The sequence below is a fragment of the Abramis brama genome (genome assembly GCF_963993115.1).
Source record: "Abramis brama genome assembly, chromosome: 13".
Classification (NCBI taxonomy): Eukaryota; Metazoa; Chordata; class Actinopteri; order Cypriniformes; family Leuciscidae; genus Abramis; species Abramis brama.
The window spans coordinates 33,235,822-33,253,806 of NC_139975.1; the positions used below are offsets into that span (position 1 = coordinate 33,235,822).

At 35.8% G+C, this 17,985-nt stretch overlaps 1 protein-coding gene across 2 annotated transcripts; it reads right to left on the reverse strand.

The window, feature by feature from the left end:
- Positions 1 to 5,321: 5,321 nt before the first annotated feature.
- On the reverse strand, positions 5,322 to 10,327 carry LOC311095492 (sialidase-3-like). Of its 2 annotated transcripts, none has more exons than XM_084134026.1 (3): positions 8,049 to 8,346; positions 6,795 to 7,058; positions 5,322 to 6,685 (listed from the first exon to the last, which is right to left on the reverse strand). In XM_084134026.1, the coding sequence occupies exons 2-3, from the start codon at positions 7,041 to 7,043 to the stop codon at positions 5,711 to 5,713; spliced, it is 1,224 nt and encodes a 407-aa protein (XP_083990152.1). In that variant the 5' UTR covers positions 7,044 to 7,058; positions 8,049 to 8,346; the 3' UTR covers positions 5,322 to 5,710. The 2 variants fall into 2 exon arrangements, with proteins under 2 accessions (XP_083990152.1, XP_083990153.1); XM_084134027.1 differs by lacking the exon at positions 8,049 to 8,346 and adding an exon at positions 10,252 to 10,327 and having other exon boundaries at positions 5,673 to 6,685.
- Positions 10,328 to 17,985: the final 7,658 nt, after the last annotated feature.

Below are 17,985 nucleotides of genomic sequence, written 5' to 3' on the forward strand. Positions count from 1 at the left end.
CGAAATCGTCAGAGTTTCTGCGGGCGAACGGTCTTCGTTTTACTGAGGATCTCACTGTTTTTGACCGAGAAAGGAGGAAGTTGCTGTGGCCGGCTGTTGAAAAGGCCCGCAAGGAGGGGAATTTTTATTTTTATTTTTTTACAAATTTCACAAATCAAAGAGATCTTCAGATGTCCACATGAGTGGACAGCATGCTGTTATGGTTTAAACTGAAGATATACTGTATTAAATATAAGACAATAATCAAACAGATAAAGTATGTGAATTTAACAAACTAATCAATACAATTATATCAAATCATGTGAAAACTATAAAATATATACAAAAAATATAAATGCGAAATATTGCAAAGGCTTCATACAACTTCATACAAGTTGCACTTCGCGTATCTATGATATCAGAACATGAGGACGTGATTCCATCAGAATTTTCTACAGCCTGTCGAGGTACAACTGTGGAAACCACTCAGATGCTCCCTCCAGTGCACCAGAGTATGGATATTTACCCTTATTAGCTGATAATTCTGATTATGTTCAAGATGGACATGCACATTTCTATCATAGCCCTCCTCTGAGAAAACCTAGCGATACGTTTTTTCAATCTCATCTGAAATGATCAGTGTTGGGGGTAACGCATTACAAGTAACATGCATAACCCATTCAGATTACTTTTTTGATGTTACAAGTAAAGTAATGTGTTACAAGTAACATGCATTACCTAATCAGATTACTTTTTGATCTAACAAGTAATTAACTACAAGTAATGTGCATTACCTAATCAGATTACTTTTTGATGTAACGAGTAAAGAAACGCATTACAAGTAACATGCATTACGTAATCAGATTACTTTTTGATGTTATGAGTAAAAAAACGCATTACAATAACGCACATTACATAATCAGATTACTTTTTGATGTTATGAGAAAGGAAACGCATTACAAGTAATATGCATTACGTAATCAGATTTCTTTTTGATGTTATTAGTAAAAAAACAGATTACAATAACATGCATTATAAAATCAATTACTTTTTGATCTAACAAGTAAAGTAATGCATTAAAAGTGTCATATATTATGTAATCACATGACTTTGTTCGATGTCAATGAAAATTACATTCTAATAATACAAATACATTTATTTACAGTAGAAAAAGTCAATGCATATTAAGTTTTTAAGTTTTAAATTTCAAAAACAATATTCACATTATAATTATGAATTGTAGCTGAAATATAGCAATTGATGCATGAAGTCCACTACAGTGGACATGTGATTAATCAGAGTTTTCTCTCAATCTAAAATCAAAACTTGGAAAATTTTACTGTGATATGACTCATTAGATATTGCTTGATGCTGCAATATTTTTTTTACCTACAAGAGTCTCCTAGGATAGAAGGAAGGGGTGGATATTCTGGAGCAACTTGGTATGTCTGACTGACCCTTGGCCATCTTGGTTTGGAGGGGGAAAAAATCGAAACACAAAGGCTTGCCACTTGGTTGCAATTTATAGGATGATGCACCAGGGTCCAATGAAGAGATTGATGTGCAACTTTGCCATAAAAACCCGTGCAAATTCAAGAAAATGCTTTTTTAATAGCTGTCCACTGTAGTGACCACTATGCGTGAAAGGGTTAAATTTAAATGGTAAGGTTATTTCTGATCCTAAGGAAATCGGCACATTTTGTACAAACTTCTACTCATATCTTTAACCGGGGTTCGACAAGGTTGCCCGGTATTGCCTTATTTGTTCTTGATGGCCACTCAACTGATGATACCACACTCTTTTTTAAAAAACGACTTGCAGATCCTATTGCTCTTGATCTTATCAAAGTGTTCTCAAAAGCTTCTGGTCTTTCTCTGAATTTAGATAAATGTGAACTTCTTCCCTTAAAGTGTTATTCTGCTCCATTGCTGCACAATATTCCTGTTAAGTCTCAAGTGAATTATTTGGGTGTTACAGTTTGTAAAGATGTCAATGCGAGAAGGAATTTAAACTTTAATCCAGTAATTACTAAAGCGAAGAAAAAAAATCCTGGCTCCAAAGAGACTTGTCTTTACAAGGAAAGCGGAGGGTGTTTCTAGATTGACCCACCCTGCTCTTTCTCTGCATGTGGACAAGACAATTTGTGTAGAGGTTGATAGAATGCTTTTTGATTTTTTATGGAAACACAAGAGACTTTACATCAAAAAATCTGTTGTCATAAATAGCTTTGAACATGGCGGTTTTAACTTTCTTGATTTTGCTTCTTTAAACAATACGTTTAAAATCAATTGGTTGAGGCAGTTCTTGAATGATTCTGATTCAATATGGAATGCTATTTTTCTAAAGTTGGTGGTCTCCCCTTTCTGTTAGTATGTAATTATAATATCTCTAAATTACCCGTCAAATTGTCAAATTTCCATAAGCAGGTCCTTTTGGCCTGGCACTGATTTACAAACATAATTTTAGTCCCCACAGGTATTTTATTAGGAATAACCATGATATTCGATATAAAAATAAAACACTTTTCTTTTCAGATTGGTTTAATAATAATATTCATTTGGTTTCTCAAGATTAGACAACATTTTCAGAATGATATTATCACTGTCCCTTCTGTAATATTATATTGGAGTAATTGTTTTAATGATATTCCTTGGAAGAAAGTGTGGTCTCTATCCAACAAATATTTAATCACTAATAAGGTTAAAGAGGTATCATTCAAGTTGTTACATCGATTTTACCCAGTCAATCTTTATATAAAAAAAAATGTTTCCTGAGTTGGATCCCCTTTGCTTCTTCTGTGGAGTGGAAGACGAGTCTGTACCTCACCTTTTTTAGGATTGTGTTCTTTTCGGAAGAAATTTTGTCTGTTTGTACTTGCTTCTTTATTAATAATTTTTTTCTTTGGTGTTCAAGGATGTCTTATTTGGATTTTATAACTCTGACAAGAATCTAAAAGACAAGTACTTTCTTATAAATCTTATAAATCTGTGTATACATTTTTTGTGCACAAGTGTAAATTTTTGTCTGTCAAACCTCTTTTTGTTATTTTTTGCAAAGACCAGAAATGTTATTTGGGTACTATCTCTTCTTCCAACAATGCCAAAGCTTTAAAGTCTGTTACATTGTGCACAAAGTATAATATTTATGCTTTTTTAAAATGAAAACAAAAAGGGACTCAAGGCATATTTGCGGTTATATCTGTTCAAAAAAAAAAAACACAGCCTTTGATGTGGAAAATTTGGTTTAGGGTTTCATGACCCTTTAACCCTTGTGTGGTGTTCATATTTTTGTTATTCAGCCAGTGTCTGTGGGTCTGGTGGACCCGCTGTATTTTGGGGGTTTTAATTTGACATACGGTAATCAAACAATTTATGTTAAAATACTCAACATATGTTTACTTCATCCCAATTACAAGCAATATAAACAGCCTTTATGGTTAATATTTCCTCTTTAGCTTTGTTAGACCACATTTAAGAATTGCAACCTTGTGCAGGAACGGCAGGGGTGGAAACAAAACTCACTTTTGCACTCACTCTCTCACACTTACACGCAATCTCTCTCTCACATGCACGCACGCACACTCTCACGCACGCACACACACACACACGCACACACACACACAATAACAGCAGGCCCTGAGAGGAGGAGGACAGAGTAAAGGTAAACATGACCTAAAATTTCCACACTTTTATTAGCCCCGGGTCCAGTGGACCCACACATCCTGTGTGTAATATAAATGTGTGTGTGTGGGGGGGGGGGGGGGGGGGGGGGGTATACAGCGTGTGGTCATTGAAAATGTGTTCTGATATATGTTCTTCACAGAAAATGAGCCAAGGCCAATGAGTCTGAGGTTGAAAAAATAATTAATCGTATCATTTTTCTTTTGATAAAAAATGAAAACAGGTCCTACAGACCCGAACACCATACAAGGGTTGAAGGAAAACAACTTGTTGCATGAATCAGTGGAAACTTGCCCACGTCTGCAGAACATATTCAGAACAAAAGGTTAGGATAAGTCAAAAATATAGATACATCATTGATATATATGTATTTGAGAAGCAAAATCATCAAAGGAAACATTAATGCAAATATGTCTGATTATATGATGATGAACAAAAGAAGATATGATTGATTATATGATAAAAAATTTTCCTTTTTCTGTACACCATGGGCCCTATCATACACCCGGCGCAATGCAGCGCCAAGCACGACGAAACTGTGTTTTGCTAGTTTCAGCCCGACGCAGTTATCATTTTCACATCCTGCATCACCTTGTATAAATAGCAGATGCATTTGTGCCCATCTGTGCGCCCATGGGCTGCTGGTCTGAAAATGAGGTGTGTTCTGGCGCATTGTTGGAGCGTTGCTATTTTGAGGAAACTGAAATAGACTGAGCCATTGACCAACTGAAACCTGGTCTAAAGTCAATTTTATTTACAGAGCGTGTTAATAATGTGCGCCTATAGACTCTGCTTATTATTCGACACACAGCAGCAGCACACAAGTACATAAAAATATGCTGGAATCCGGCTTGTCCCGTAGATGTTCTGCTTCTTCACACACGAGCAGATTCGTTTCTTCTCTGGAGAAGCGTTCAGTCTTTCCGTTTGCAAATTCCGTCATGTAAATAGCGAATCCGCCATGGCGCGAGGGCAACTGGCTTTTAAAGGGAATGGGAGATGAGACTCTGATTGGTTTATTGCCCGTTACACTCAAAACACCGCCATTACTCATTAGAAGAACAGGGACAACCCTTTTGGACCATTCGCCACGCAATAGTGGATTCAGACTGCACTTGCGCCCTGTGCTTTAGACCATGTGCTTAGATCGTTAAAATAGGGCCTAAAACTGCAATCTTTAAATGCAAAAACGCGTTCTGTGTGAACCGGCCCTAATGGATTTTGACACGGTGTAAGAGTCTATTCTGTTTAATTAGATTCCATTTATTTTCCAAATAAGTATTTAATCATTCAGAGAATGTAATTATTTTATGTTTATGTAATGTTATGAAATTACCAAAGAATATAGCTAAACTAATGAAAATATGTTTACTGTTTACATACTGAAAAATTCAGGTGAATGGAATATATAGGGTTTAAAATGGAATATTTCAGAATTATTGGCATACACTTAAAATAACAAAAGCATATTTGTTTGGTTATAATATAATTTGCTATTTGAATTAAGAAACTGATGTATTTACAACTTAATTTTTAAACATTCAGACATTTTCTGCACAAAATGATAACTACTAAAATATGTGATGTAATAAAAAAGGCAATAAAAAAGATAATATTATATTTTAGAGGATAATATGTATATTATACTTTTTAGAGGATATTATTTTATATAAATTTTTTTTATTGACAAATACTAGATTAAATGTTTTATTATGAACTTTTAGCATGAAAACCAAAGTTTCAATTATTAAAAGTGTGTGCGTCGACTTTTTGTGACAAACGCCAGAAACGCCTGTTATGATGTAGATTTTTTGAGGTGCGCTCTTGTCATAAATTAATCTATTACTGTTCCTGCATAAATTGTAACAAAAAACAGTGCTGAAATATCTATTAAGGAGTCTTAGACCTTTCCAACGATATATAGTTTGTCATGATTAAATTAGGATTTAATTGTAATATAGTGAAGTAAACTTAGGTGTCCCGTATACGGGACGGTGACAGTTAAAGGGTTAATAAACAAATTAACTCTAGCAAAAAAAAAAAAAAAAAATCACAATAAAACACAACAATTTATGCAACATGAACTTGGTAAATCCGTAGTTTTGTTGATATCGGAAAGCTTGAAGGCTATCTTTTCAACTTCACTGTTCTGACCACATTCAAAGAGACAGGCAAAGTACTTTTGATCCTCACAATCTGCCAGATCCGAGTATCCACTTGGACCTTCGTTGATCCACTGCATGGGTTCCCATTGCATGATGGGATTCAACGGTGATTTATTCACATAGATTTCGAGATCCTTTCTCTTGCATTTACAAAATGGATGAGAATAGAGCAGCCATGGTTTCTTATCAGAGGAAATAATTTTCAGCACACTGCCTTGGCAACCATCACCAGTCTCTGTCAGCTGTGCATATGTAGGCTTATTAAAAGTTTGTCCATGATCCTTGCTTAGAGCCTCGACTCTGTGGCCGGATGTACTTTGAGCATTGCAGTACAGTGTGTCGTCTTTGATCTCAGCCATCTGACACTCACCAGACTCACCTTCCATTTGTTCTCCTACATGCCAAGTGATTCCTTTATCATCACTGTAGAATGCAAATGCACGTGATTCGAGGGAAGAACATGATGAACAACATGATGAACAACATGATGAACAACATGATGAACAACACTTGGAATCAAAATAATACGCATATGCTGGGATAATCAGTCTCCCGTTCTCCATTTGAACACCATGTCCTGGTCCAACAGCAAAGGTGGCCCAGTTTTTCTCCTTTTCACTGATCACATCTTTCAAGTTCGTAACATCACTCCAGCTTCTGCCAGTGTCCTTACTGGTTATGTAACAAAGTTGTGTCTGGTTCTGTCTTGCTTTTTTTTGATCATCTTCAGAGACACCAATGGGAATACAAATAAAAAACAGGAAGAGCGTATCAGAATCTTTCTCATAGACCGGACATGGATTCATGCTGCGGTGGTTTAGTAGAAGCCCTGAATTGAGCTCACGATGACCACTGTCCCACTGAAATAAAAACGTGACATCATGTGAAAAGAATCTATGAAATAGTTCAGTTGTGAAGAAAATTGTCTATGAAAAATATTTTACGATTTTGGTTAAACGTGTCTGGTACCTCAACTTCCTCGCCATTCTTCCACAATCCTCTTCTCATCACAAGCACTTCTGCATCAATGTCGTCAGGAGTTTTCCGCTTTTCAGCGAAGGCAAGGTAGGTTTGTTTGGCACTGATATAGATGAGAGCTGGAATTCTGTACGTCACCTGCTCATTATTAACTTTTGCCTCCTGTTTGAATAATGGTTTTGGTGTTGTTATGTCGTTGAGAGGAATTGAATTGCTGTTTGAAGATGTATTGTTAGCCATTGTAAAATTCTAGCCCTATAAACAGAAAGAATAAAGAGGTATCAGTAACAGTATCACCGTGCACTTCAGCCACATGTATGAATGTATGAATTACACTGCTTGAGATACCAACTCAAATCAAATCAAAATTATTTTAGACCTTTTCTCAGAATTATGTTGGCTTGATAAAAAAGACTTTCATTGAGGGGGTCAAAACTTTTATACAATAACCCTTTTAGGCTTGGTTTCACAGACAGGGCTTAGATTACCGTGTTTTCCGGACTATAAGTCACACTTTTTTTCATAGTTTGGCTGGTCCTGCGACTTATAGTCAGGTGTGACTTATATATCAAAATTAATTCATACTGACTGACATGAACCAAGAGAAAACATTGCCGTCTACAGCCATGAGAGGGCGCTCTATGCTGCTCCTGTAGCCTATACCCCTGAAAAAATGTACCGAAAACTGAAAAACTGTTAACTGAAACATTAACTTAAAGACAACTGAGAAAGACTGAACACAAACAAAATGCCCCCCAAAAGAAAATCCTATTCTGCAGATTACAAACTGCAGGTAGTAAAATATGCAGCCGAAAACGGTAATCGAGCAGCAGAAAGAAAGTTTGGAGTGAGTGAGAAACTTGTGAGGGACTGGTGAAAAGCAGAGGTTTCTCTAACTGTAATGAAGAAAACAAAGAAAGCTAATCACGGGCTGAAAGCAAGATGGCCAGAGTAGAGTTCTCAACGGGCCTGAAAATTACAACCCGACCCGACCCGGCCCGTGGCTTTTAAAGCCCGGACCCGATCTAACCCGACACATCAACATAATTATCTGCCCGAACCCGGCCCGCGGCCCGACGCGCGTCGGATTTTTTTTTTTCTCATACGCGTATTATCATGACCAGCAGACGGGAATTCAAACCAACCTTTAAAGTTCACGCCTTTTCATAATACAAACAATACAAACAACTGAAACAATAAACTTTAAAATATCTAAATAGGCTGTAGTAGCGACGGTGAATTCACCTGCGACAAGTTTACTTTTCGCCAACTCCATCTTCTTCTCTCCAGGCTAAAGGCATGCACGCAGCGGCGTCAGGTCTGCCCCCGCCCCTCTCCATAATGCACGTTGCACGCAGCAGCCAGACTTTCTTTACGGTGAACAGCAGCGATGATTAATAAATGATTTTTTTTTTTTTTCACTTAGCGGAAAAGATTAAGCCCGAGGTCCGACCCGAGTCATTTGATTATATTTTCGACCAGAACCCGGCCCGAACCCGCGGGTCCCGTCGGGTTTGTCGGGCCGACCCGACCCGTTGAGAACTCTAGGCCAGAGCTGGAGGAACGAGTCCACAGATGGGTGCTTGAACAACGCCTGCCGGGGAAAGGCTTGTTAACGGTGCAGTTACGTCTCCACGCCCTGGTAGTTGCCAAGGAGATGAATATAAATGACTTTGCAGATGGGCCTTCTTGGTGTTACCGCTTCATGCAATGCAACCGCCTCTCTATCTGAGCACGGACAACGCTGTGTCAGAAACTGCCAGCAAACTTCCAAGCCAAGGTCGTCAGTGTCCATGAGTTCGTTGAAAAGCAGATAACTGAGCACAATGTGTCACCGGATCATATTATCAACATGGATGACGAGGTCCCCCTCACGTTTGACATTCAGCCTGTTGTTCTGTGTGCTATTGTGTAGTTGAATAACTTGCCTTTCCAGATTAAATGTCTGTTCTTGGTCTTGGATTTTGTGAAATAATTTTCTAAATAAATGTGACTTAAAGTCCAGTGTGACTTATATATGTTTTATTCCTCTTTTTTGACTGATGCGACTTATACTCCGGAGCGACTTATAGTCTGGAAAATACGGTAAGTCAGTATCAGGCCTTGGTCAGTATCAGGACTTTCAGCGCCATAGAGAAACATTGGAATTTGTCAAAATTGATCAAACACATCTTGGGACAAGGTGTCATTTATGACATTAAGTAGACATTTTATAAACATAAAGATATGTCAGTGCAAGTTGCTTTCAGTTTAAACAGCTCAAACTTGCATTTTAGTCTGGGACTAGCTTAAGCCTTGTCTGTTGAACTGGGGAAATTAGTAGCTTTATTCCTCAAATATCTCTCACTAGCAAAGTCTAGCAACTGGCTTACACTGTAAGAAAAATTAATCAAGAGTCTTGTCCTTTTCATTAAAATATTGTGTATATTTTGATAAGAAAATTGTGGTTTAGTGTTGTATAGAAAATATTGAAAACATGTCACTAATAAAACCAAGAGATACATCTTCCAATTTGTTAAAGGAAACATACAGTTTTGAGGCTTGATTTGAGGAACCAATTAAGCTGATAAAATTAAGGAAAAAAGGCAACCTATTTGTTTTAAGAGAATTAGTTCAATTATGCCGTTTTATTTATAGACACCATTATTAGTTCCCAGCATGCTTTGCACATGCCTGGAAATGGAGAGTAAATATTGAAATTAAGTGTTATTTTATGTGTTTTTGAGTAAAGGGAAACATCTGTTAATGTTTAATGTTCAGTTATGTTTGACATTTGAAAGAGTTTGTATTATGTTCAAGTTTTGATCGTTACTATTGTGCAGAAGAGTAGGGATTATGGTTAGGTTGTGAATAACTGCATATATTTACGCTCTTAAGCATGTTGTTTTGTTCATTGAGCAATAACTTTGCTATAATGGTAGTGCAGTAACAAGTTTGTTTATGTGCTGTGCTAGAAGCATACAGTCTTTTAATTATATAACTCAAAATCAAATATAAACAGATCATTTCCATTCACTTGAATTCACACAATTTTGAGAGTCAACTTAAAATAAAAAAAGCATATTTCACTAAAAATATAAAAATAAAAATAAATCATAGACTAAATAATTTAGGGGATTTTACATGATTTCTTCAGGTAGATTCCATGAAAGAAATCAAGCCTTAACTACTCAAAAATACCATGTGTAATATTGTTACCATAATTATTTTAAGTAGCACATAACATTTTTTACATGCCAAAACATGCTAGCATTATGCTAATTCATGTTATCAATGTGATAAGACATGCTAATTTATGCTAGCAACATGCTAATTCATGTTAGAAACATGCTAATTCATGCTAACAACATGCTATTTTATCAAAAATATCATGTGTAATTATTGTTACCATCATTATTTTAAAGGGATAGTTCACTTTGAAATTAATTTTTGATATGTTTTAGCTTACCTCAAGGGCATCCAAGATGTAGGTGTCTTTGTTTCCGCAGTAGTTTCAATTTTGATATTTTTAGGTCAAACCGTTCTTGTCTGTCAGTCATATAATGCAGGTCTATGGTCACTGTCTCAAAACACAAGCACAGAGTCCAAATTAAAACAATCCGAAAACGGGCGAAGCCTTAAAATTTGACTTTTCTTTTTCCCAGGATAACCAATCAAATATATTTTTGTTCTATAATGTTTTCTGAATATTATTTATTTTATGATACTTTGCATTAATTATATAATTTTTATGAGCTATTTTTTCCATTAGAATTAGGGGTGGGAGATATTGACCAAAATGAATATCTCGATATGTTTTTCCAATATCTCGATAACGATATTCAGAAGATATTTTTGCCATCCTTCAAAGAAACTTGTGCAAACTGGCAAAGAAGGTCCAGTTGGTATTTTGACTTGCTGCATTTGACCTATTATTGTAGGCTATAGAAAGAAAAAAAAAACAATAAAGGAGCTAACTAAAAATAATTTGAGGTAGCCCCTACTTTTTCCACGTACAAAAAAATAAATAAAAAAACGGAACTAGGCAACAGTGATTATTAAATCAAACAACAATATTGTTGATGATAAATTCAAAGTAAAAAAAAAATATATTTTTAAAACGCTATAAATCCATCCATGTTTCCCCAAAACGCTATAAATCCATCATTTTTCCCAAAAATGGATGGTTTGTCTTTTTAAAAAAGTCTTTTGTCTTTTATTTTTCATGTTTGCATTAATGAGGAAAAAACATGTGACAGTTCTCCATTGTGGACGCGAGCGCTCTGAAAGCGGCACTATAAGACTTTCAAACTTTCACAGAGACCTCAAAACAGAAAGCACAAAGCCTTTCTTTAAAACGAATTTCGTTTTGTATTAATTGTGTCTTAATTTTAATAATTTTTTCATTAACCAATTACCTGGATTTCATACATAAAAAGTATAGGCTAGCACAACAAAAGTGCTTGAACTGGAGATTATATCATCATGAACAGAACCGTAGCCTACTCGCCTCACAGGCCTAAAAAATGTTAAATATATTTACAGAAAGCTGGTTCTAAACAAAACCATCCAAAACAAAATAAAACTATAATAAATGTGCATTTCTCCGGTGCGTTCACTAGCCTACTGCGAAGATCGCGAGTCAATAGCCTATCGTCGACTTCATCTTTGCAGCCGACACAGAAATTAATAAACAATTAAAATATCTTATTGCAATATTTTACATATTCATAATCATTACTTTTGCTGGTTCTTTGAGGCAGCTTTTTAGGTTTATGGCGTTTTGGAAAAGAGCTCTTCACGTACAAACACCGTTTCACCAAGGCACAGCGGCCCTTCAGCACAGAACAAAAAGAGAAAAAGCACGGACTTACTAATTACGAAACTTTGATGTGGTTGAACAGGTGAAACTGTCACAAATTCCTCTGCAGCTCAAACCTTCTCAGTACGAGTTATGAAGGAAGAGAACAGCATTACAGTTTTCAGCGTGTCCTCCTCTGATTGCTGATTCTTAAATCATTTTACAAAACGGTTTGCGCATGTGCTTCTGCGCGCACTATTTCGAATTTACTTATGAATGTGCGTTTTTGACGACACGGGACCATGGGCTGGGCCACTCGGAGGGTGCTTCCGGGAATAGTACTGCCCTACAGTATTAAAAATCGCTACATATAATTGTTTAGAAGGTTATAGTGTGCGTTATTTGATTTCTCTTTAACTTCTTTCAGCTCTTTTCATGTTTGGGGGGTCGGATTGTACAAATTATGAAATATTCGATATCCCAATTTTGCATATCGTCCAGACAACAATTTGGATATTATCGTTTAAACGATATATCGCCCACCTCTAATTAGAATTAATATCTATATTTTTATTTTATTTATTTTATTTTATTTTTCAATAAATGCAACATTTCACATCAAAATAGAGTGCAGGCAAATTTTTCAAGTGAGAAGAGCGCCATCTAGTGGCTTCAAAATGTATTAATTTGTGTCATGTCCTATAACCGCCTATAGGCGGCCTATAGCTTTTTTATTTATTTATTTGATTTATTCCCATTCGGAAAGAATTTTTTATTACTAAGCAACCACTGAATGGAACAACACAAATTATATATCATTTTAAAGCTTAGGATCTCAGCTTTTTAATGCATATAATTACCAAGTGTACCGCCAGCAGGCGCCACCTAGCTGCAAAAATATTCTTAACCATATTTTTTTAAAAATCTTGCCTTGATTAACACAAAGTTGATGTCATTTGAAAGCTTAGAGTCTGAACTTTACAGTGAATGTATCCACTTTGAAAAACTCTTAAGTATTGCTGAGTTATTTGCTGATAAATAGAATTTCCTTTTTTTCATAATCTATAAAATAATGTACTGCAATGTGTCAAAAACATCATACAGCTCATGAAACATTCTCAGATAATTGAAAATGGCACTTCGTTTTTTACAGCATATTATTACAATTAAAATGAGCCCAAAATTAACATAATCTATTGCTTTTATGACAAGATATTCTTCATGGAGAAAATATTGCCCATGAGGGGGTGTCAAAGACTGTACAAAAAGGCTGTCTCTTTTCAAAATGCTGTAACTTTTGATTCCTTTATCAAAAAATTATTATTTTTTTATCCAGATGCAGCTAACATGTAGGGTGACTTTACTAAAAAAGAATTTTCCTCCTACCTTATTTCCTTCCTGAGATATTCCATGACAAATAAGAAAGATATGCAAAATCATTATAAAAATTATATATATATATTGTCTTTTATCCACTGTTTCTTGGCAGGACAATGTCCAAATGTAATGTAATTTATATTTTCAAAAAATTTAAAAAGAGTTCTTTCAAACGATACCTACCTTTTGACTCTCCTTGCTAAAGTTTTGGAGTTATTATGATTATATAATTTTTATATAGTTTGGGGCAAAATTGGCTGTTTCAGTCTTACCAGTTCATTTCTCTGTGTGTGTGTGTGTGTGTGTGTGTTTGTGTGTGTGGATGTGTGTGTGTGGGGGGGAGGGTGTCTTATTTGCACTCTTGATGTTCTAGAGTGTCACCCCTTCATTGCTGTACACTTTTTTTCTGCACAGTGGCTGATCTGTAGCTTGTACCACCAAAAGTTTCTCTGAGTTTTCCTATTTTTTCGTATTTCCCATTCATTTCCTATGTCGCCCGTTTTCGGGCGGGAGGAAGCTAAGTGTGACTTTTTTTTTTTACGACCCTTTAACATATCAGAATCATCTCCTTGATTTGTTTGTGTGTTCATATAGGTAATAAAACAAAAGTCACCAAGTTTCACCCCCATCCGATAAAGCAAAAAAATTAAACAATTCGAAACGTTCAAGTTTTCGCCCGTTTTCGGGCGAAGAAGCCCAGAGGGTTAACGAGCTGATGATCTGATTCAGGTGTGTTAAATAAGGGAGACATACAAAATGTGCAGAGCAGTGGGTCCCGAGGACTGGAGTTGAGAACCACTGCAGTAGTACACAGCGAAAGACATACTTGACCACACATGGCAGAGCGTGTGCGAGCGTGTTTTCATCAGCTGGAAACATTGTCAACAAAAAGCGCTCAGCACTCATTGCAGATCAAGTTGAGCTTCTGGTGTTTTTGATTGCATTTTAGTCAAAGACTTCGTCCGGATGGGATCAGAACGATGATCGAAATAGATGCAGTAGATCGAGTCCATCAACACCCTCGAAGCTTCACAGTCCTTTAGCTCGTCCTGGGTTGACATTTCATTCGGTAACATTAGGCAGTTTTGATTTATATGCTGTTTAATGTTGATGATAACATTATTCTACATTTGTGTGAACAATCTTCTATCACTTGTTTCATCATCTTCTTCTGTGTTTTGATCCGGAGATTCTGTTCTCTTTCAGAAGATGCGTAATAGCGCCCCCCTACCGCATAACAGTGAAAACACTGATAGCCTGAAATTTCAAAGTAAATTACTAAGTACACTACCAGTGGACTAGCCTACTCAAAAATTCAGATACTCAGAATTTGTGTACTACTGAAGGAAGTGTTACCTATAGTGGAAGAGCCTCTCCTCAATATTATTAACTCATCTGTATCTTTAGGTCATGTTCCAAGAACATTTAAACTGGCAGTTATAAAACCTCTCATTAAGAAACCACAATTAGATCATAATAATCTAGCAAATTATAGACCCATTTTAAATCTACCTTTTATGTCTAAAATACTAGAAAAAGTTGTGTCCGCTCAACTGGGCTCTTTCTTGCAAGAAAATGATATCTATGAAAAGTTTCAGTCAGGATTCAGGCTGCATCATAGCACTGAGACTGCGCTCGTTAAAATCACAAATGATTTACTCTTAGCTTCTGACCAAGGCTGTATCTCAATACTAGTTTTACTTGAGTGTGTTAAAGATATAAAAGATTGGATGACGCGTAATTTTCTTTTATTAAATCCAGACAAGACAGAGGTAATACTTATCGGTTCAAAAAACCGCCCACAGAACCTCTCACAATACAACTTTGACATCGTAGGATGTCCTGTTACTTTATCCTCTACAGTAAAATACCTGGGTGTTATACTCGATTGTAACCTGTCTTTTGAAAATCATATTTCGTATGTTACAAAAACTGCCTTTTTCCACCTTAGAAACATTGCTAAGCTACGTAATATGCTATCAGTTTCTGATGCAGAAAAGTTAGTTCATGCATTCATGACCTCGAGACTAGATTACTGCAATGCTTTATTAGCCGGTTGTCCTGCATCCTCAATAAACAAGCTACAGTTAGTCCAAAATGCAGCTGCTAGAGTTCTTACTAGATCAAGAAAATATGATCATATAACACCGATTTTATCATCATACATTGGCTACCTATAAAGTTCCGTATTAATTATAAGCAGTGTTGTAATGTAACGGAGTACAAATACTTCGTTACTGTACTTAAGTAGAAATTTCACGTATCTGTACTTTACTTCGCTATTTAAATTTATTTCAACTTTTACTTTTACTCCACTACATTTCCTAGATAAAATATATACTTTTACTCCGATATTTTTCCACTAAGCATCTTCGTTACTCGTTACTACAAAATAAAATCAGAAGAAATGTGTGCGACTGCAATAAGGGATGTTTGGCGAATCACTGCTCCTAGATTGCATTACGCACGCTCCGCACGGCGCGCGCTCTATTTCCGCGTAATGGTTGTTTGTTGCCATGCCAAAGGAGGAGGAAGCACAGACTGTAAAAAATAGAGCACAACTGAAACCGCCATGGAAGCACGAGCACCTACTGGAGTACCTCCCGTTATCGTAGACGACCGTCCAGAGCTGCCAACTCTCACGCATTCACCGTGAGACACACGCAACACTTTTCACACGCTCTCACGCCACACATCCATTTTCTCATGCACAGAAAAATCGCGAAGCAAAGAGGACACTAGACAGAGCAGGTTAGTTATGATATAAAAAAAATCTCAGCTCTCAGATTCTGTAAATTTTATTACGAAATTCGAACAATAAATACTGTTTTGGCGTTTGTAAATGTGACATGACGTGACAGATCCCAAGCGCACGTGAACCGATCATCTCAACTAGCTAATAAACACGAATGAACAATGTTAAAAGAAACAGTACAACTTACCGAAATGTATATTCATCATACAAAATATCGATCAATCAGTGTTTTTCAACCGCGGAAAGGGTCAGTAAAACAGCTGGAGAACAATTATGTCACATAACATTTACCTCAGGAAAGCCATTTGATGACCATAGTATAGCAGGTTAGTTGGCTAGAAAAATATTTTTACTTATATCATTAAATAAAGTTGTTATTATGACAAAAAACGCATTATATTTAATTTGAATTATTTTTAACCTTAAATAATACTACCAGCTGATAGGGCTCTCTGTATGTTTACAGCATTAGGTGAGATTTTTTTTCTTGAGAAAAATTAATGCCTATCTTGTGTACCTAATATTTATCCAAATTAGTCAATATTGCATATTGTGATGCAAGATTATTTTTTTACATCCCAACAACCCCCCCACCCACCCCACAATAAAGCCACAATAAAGCCACAATAAAGTTCACAGTCAAAGTTCTAACCGCTTGCTTTAAAAAAAAAAAAATAATAATTTACTTTTACTTCAATTACTTAAGTACATTAAATATCAGAAAATTACTTTTGATACTTAAGTACAGTATATATCAGATACTTTAAGACTTTTACTTAAGTAATATTCTAAAAGGTAACTTTCACTTCTACCAAAGTCTTTTTCTAGTATGATACTTGTACTTTTACTCAAGTATTGCTTTCTAGTACTTTATACAACACTGATTATAAGGTATTGCTACTGACTTATAAAGCCCTAAAGGCTTAGCTCCAGTCTATTTAACGGATCTTCTATCGCCCTATAATCCATCGCGCTCTTTAAGATCAATAAATTCGAGGCTTTTGGTCATACCTAGGATATCCAGATCAACCAAAGGAGGGAGAGCATTTTCACATTTGGCTCCGAAACTCTGGAATAGTCTTCCTGATACTGTTCGTTGCTCGGACTCGCTCTCCCAGTTTAAAACTAGATTAAAGACGCATCTTTTCAGCCAGGCATTCACATTCATATAATATTGTTAATCTCACAGTTCAAACTACAATCCGGCCTCTAGTTCATAAATGCCATAGGAGAACTGGCCCCCGACTGAGCCTGGGTTCTCCCAAGGTTTTTTTTTTTTTCTCCATTAGGTCACCTGATGGAGTTTTAGGACACCATTAGGTCACTTGATGGAGTTTTTTCCATTCCTTGCCACTGTTGCCTTTGGCTTGCTCAGTTGGGGATATTTTGGGGATATTTAATTTTATTCTATCAATCAATAAATTCCACTAGAAACAAACTTTGTTGTATTATTTTATTTTAATTTAATACTGTGAAGCTGCTTTGATACAATCTGTATTGTGAAAAGCGCTATACAAATATACTTGATTTGATTTGATTTGAATTAGGAACATTTCTGTTTTCTTTATAAATCAATATTTTCAAACAATGTAAGACAGTATGTAAAACTATGTGAACAATTATTTAATAGGCCACTCTCAATCAAAAGATTAAACACAACTTCATGCCAAGTATACTTAGAATACTTATACTTTAAAGTATATCTCGATCAAAATATAGGGACAAGTAGGCTAAATATACTTAGACCTTTCTGTCAGTACAAGTATACATAAGTGCAATTTTAAGTATATTTCTGAGAAGTACATAAAGTATATTTCTTGAGAATTATAAAAAGTAGACGTATAGAAATATAAAAAATAACTTTCTTGTTTTTAGTTTAAAAGAAGTATAATATGACACTTGAATAAAATTATTTTTCGTAAGGGGCTATATCTTTTCTAACTGTTCCGACTTACAGTTTTCCTAAGAAAAACGATGATCAAAACTGGGAAAAACTCCCATAGACTCACACTGACGGAATGTTCAGACTTTCAACAAACTCCAACTGTAAAAATTCATATCTAAACTCCCTGAAGCCCATTACTGTGTGTTCACACCACCACGCCCTGCCAACCACGCCGTAGAAAGATTTGTGGACGCTCTGATGCTCTGATGTAGATCGAATGTTTGGTCTTTTTTTTTACTTTATTCAAAGCAAACAAGCATGTTGATCGTTATTTGAGCAGACTGACCAAGTAGGGTATAGTTAACCTCATGGAATCTTTTAAATT

What these genes read in the sequence shown, in the direction of transcription:
- LOC311095492 (XM_084134026.1), bottom strand. Translation starts at nt 7,043, where the DNA reads ATGGCTAACAATACATCTTCAAACAGCAATTCAATTCCTCTCAACGAC. An exon ending in AGAATGGCGAGGAAGTTGAG is followed by an intron (nt 6,686 to 6,794) that starts GTACCAGACACG and finishes TTTTTATTTCAG; the next exon opens with TGGGACAGTGGTCATCGTGA.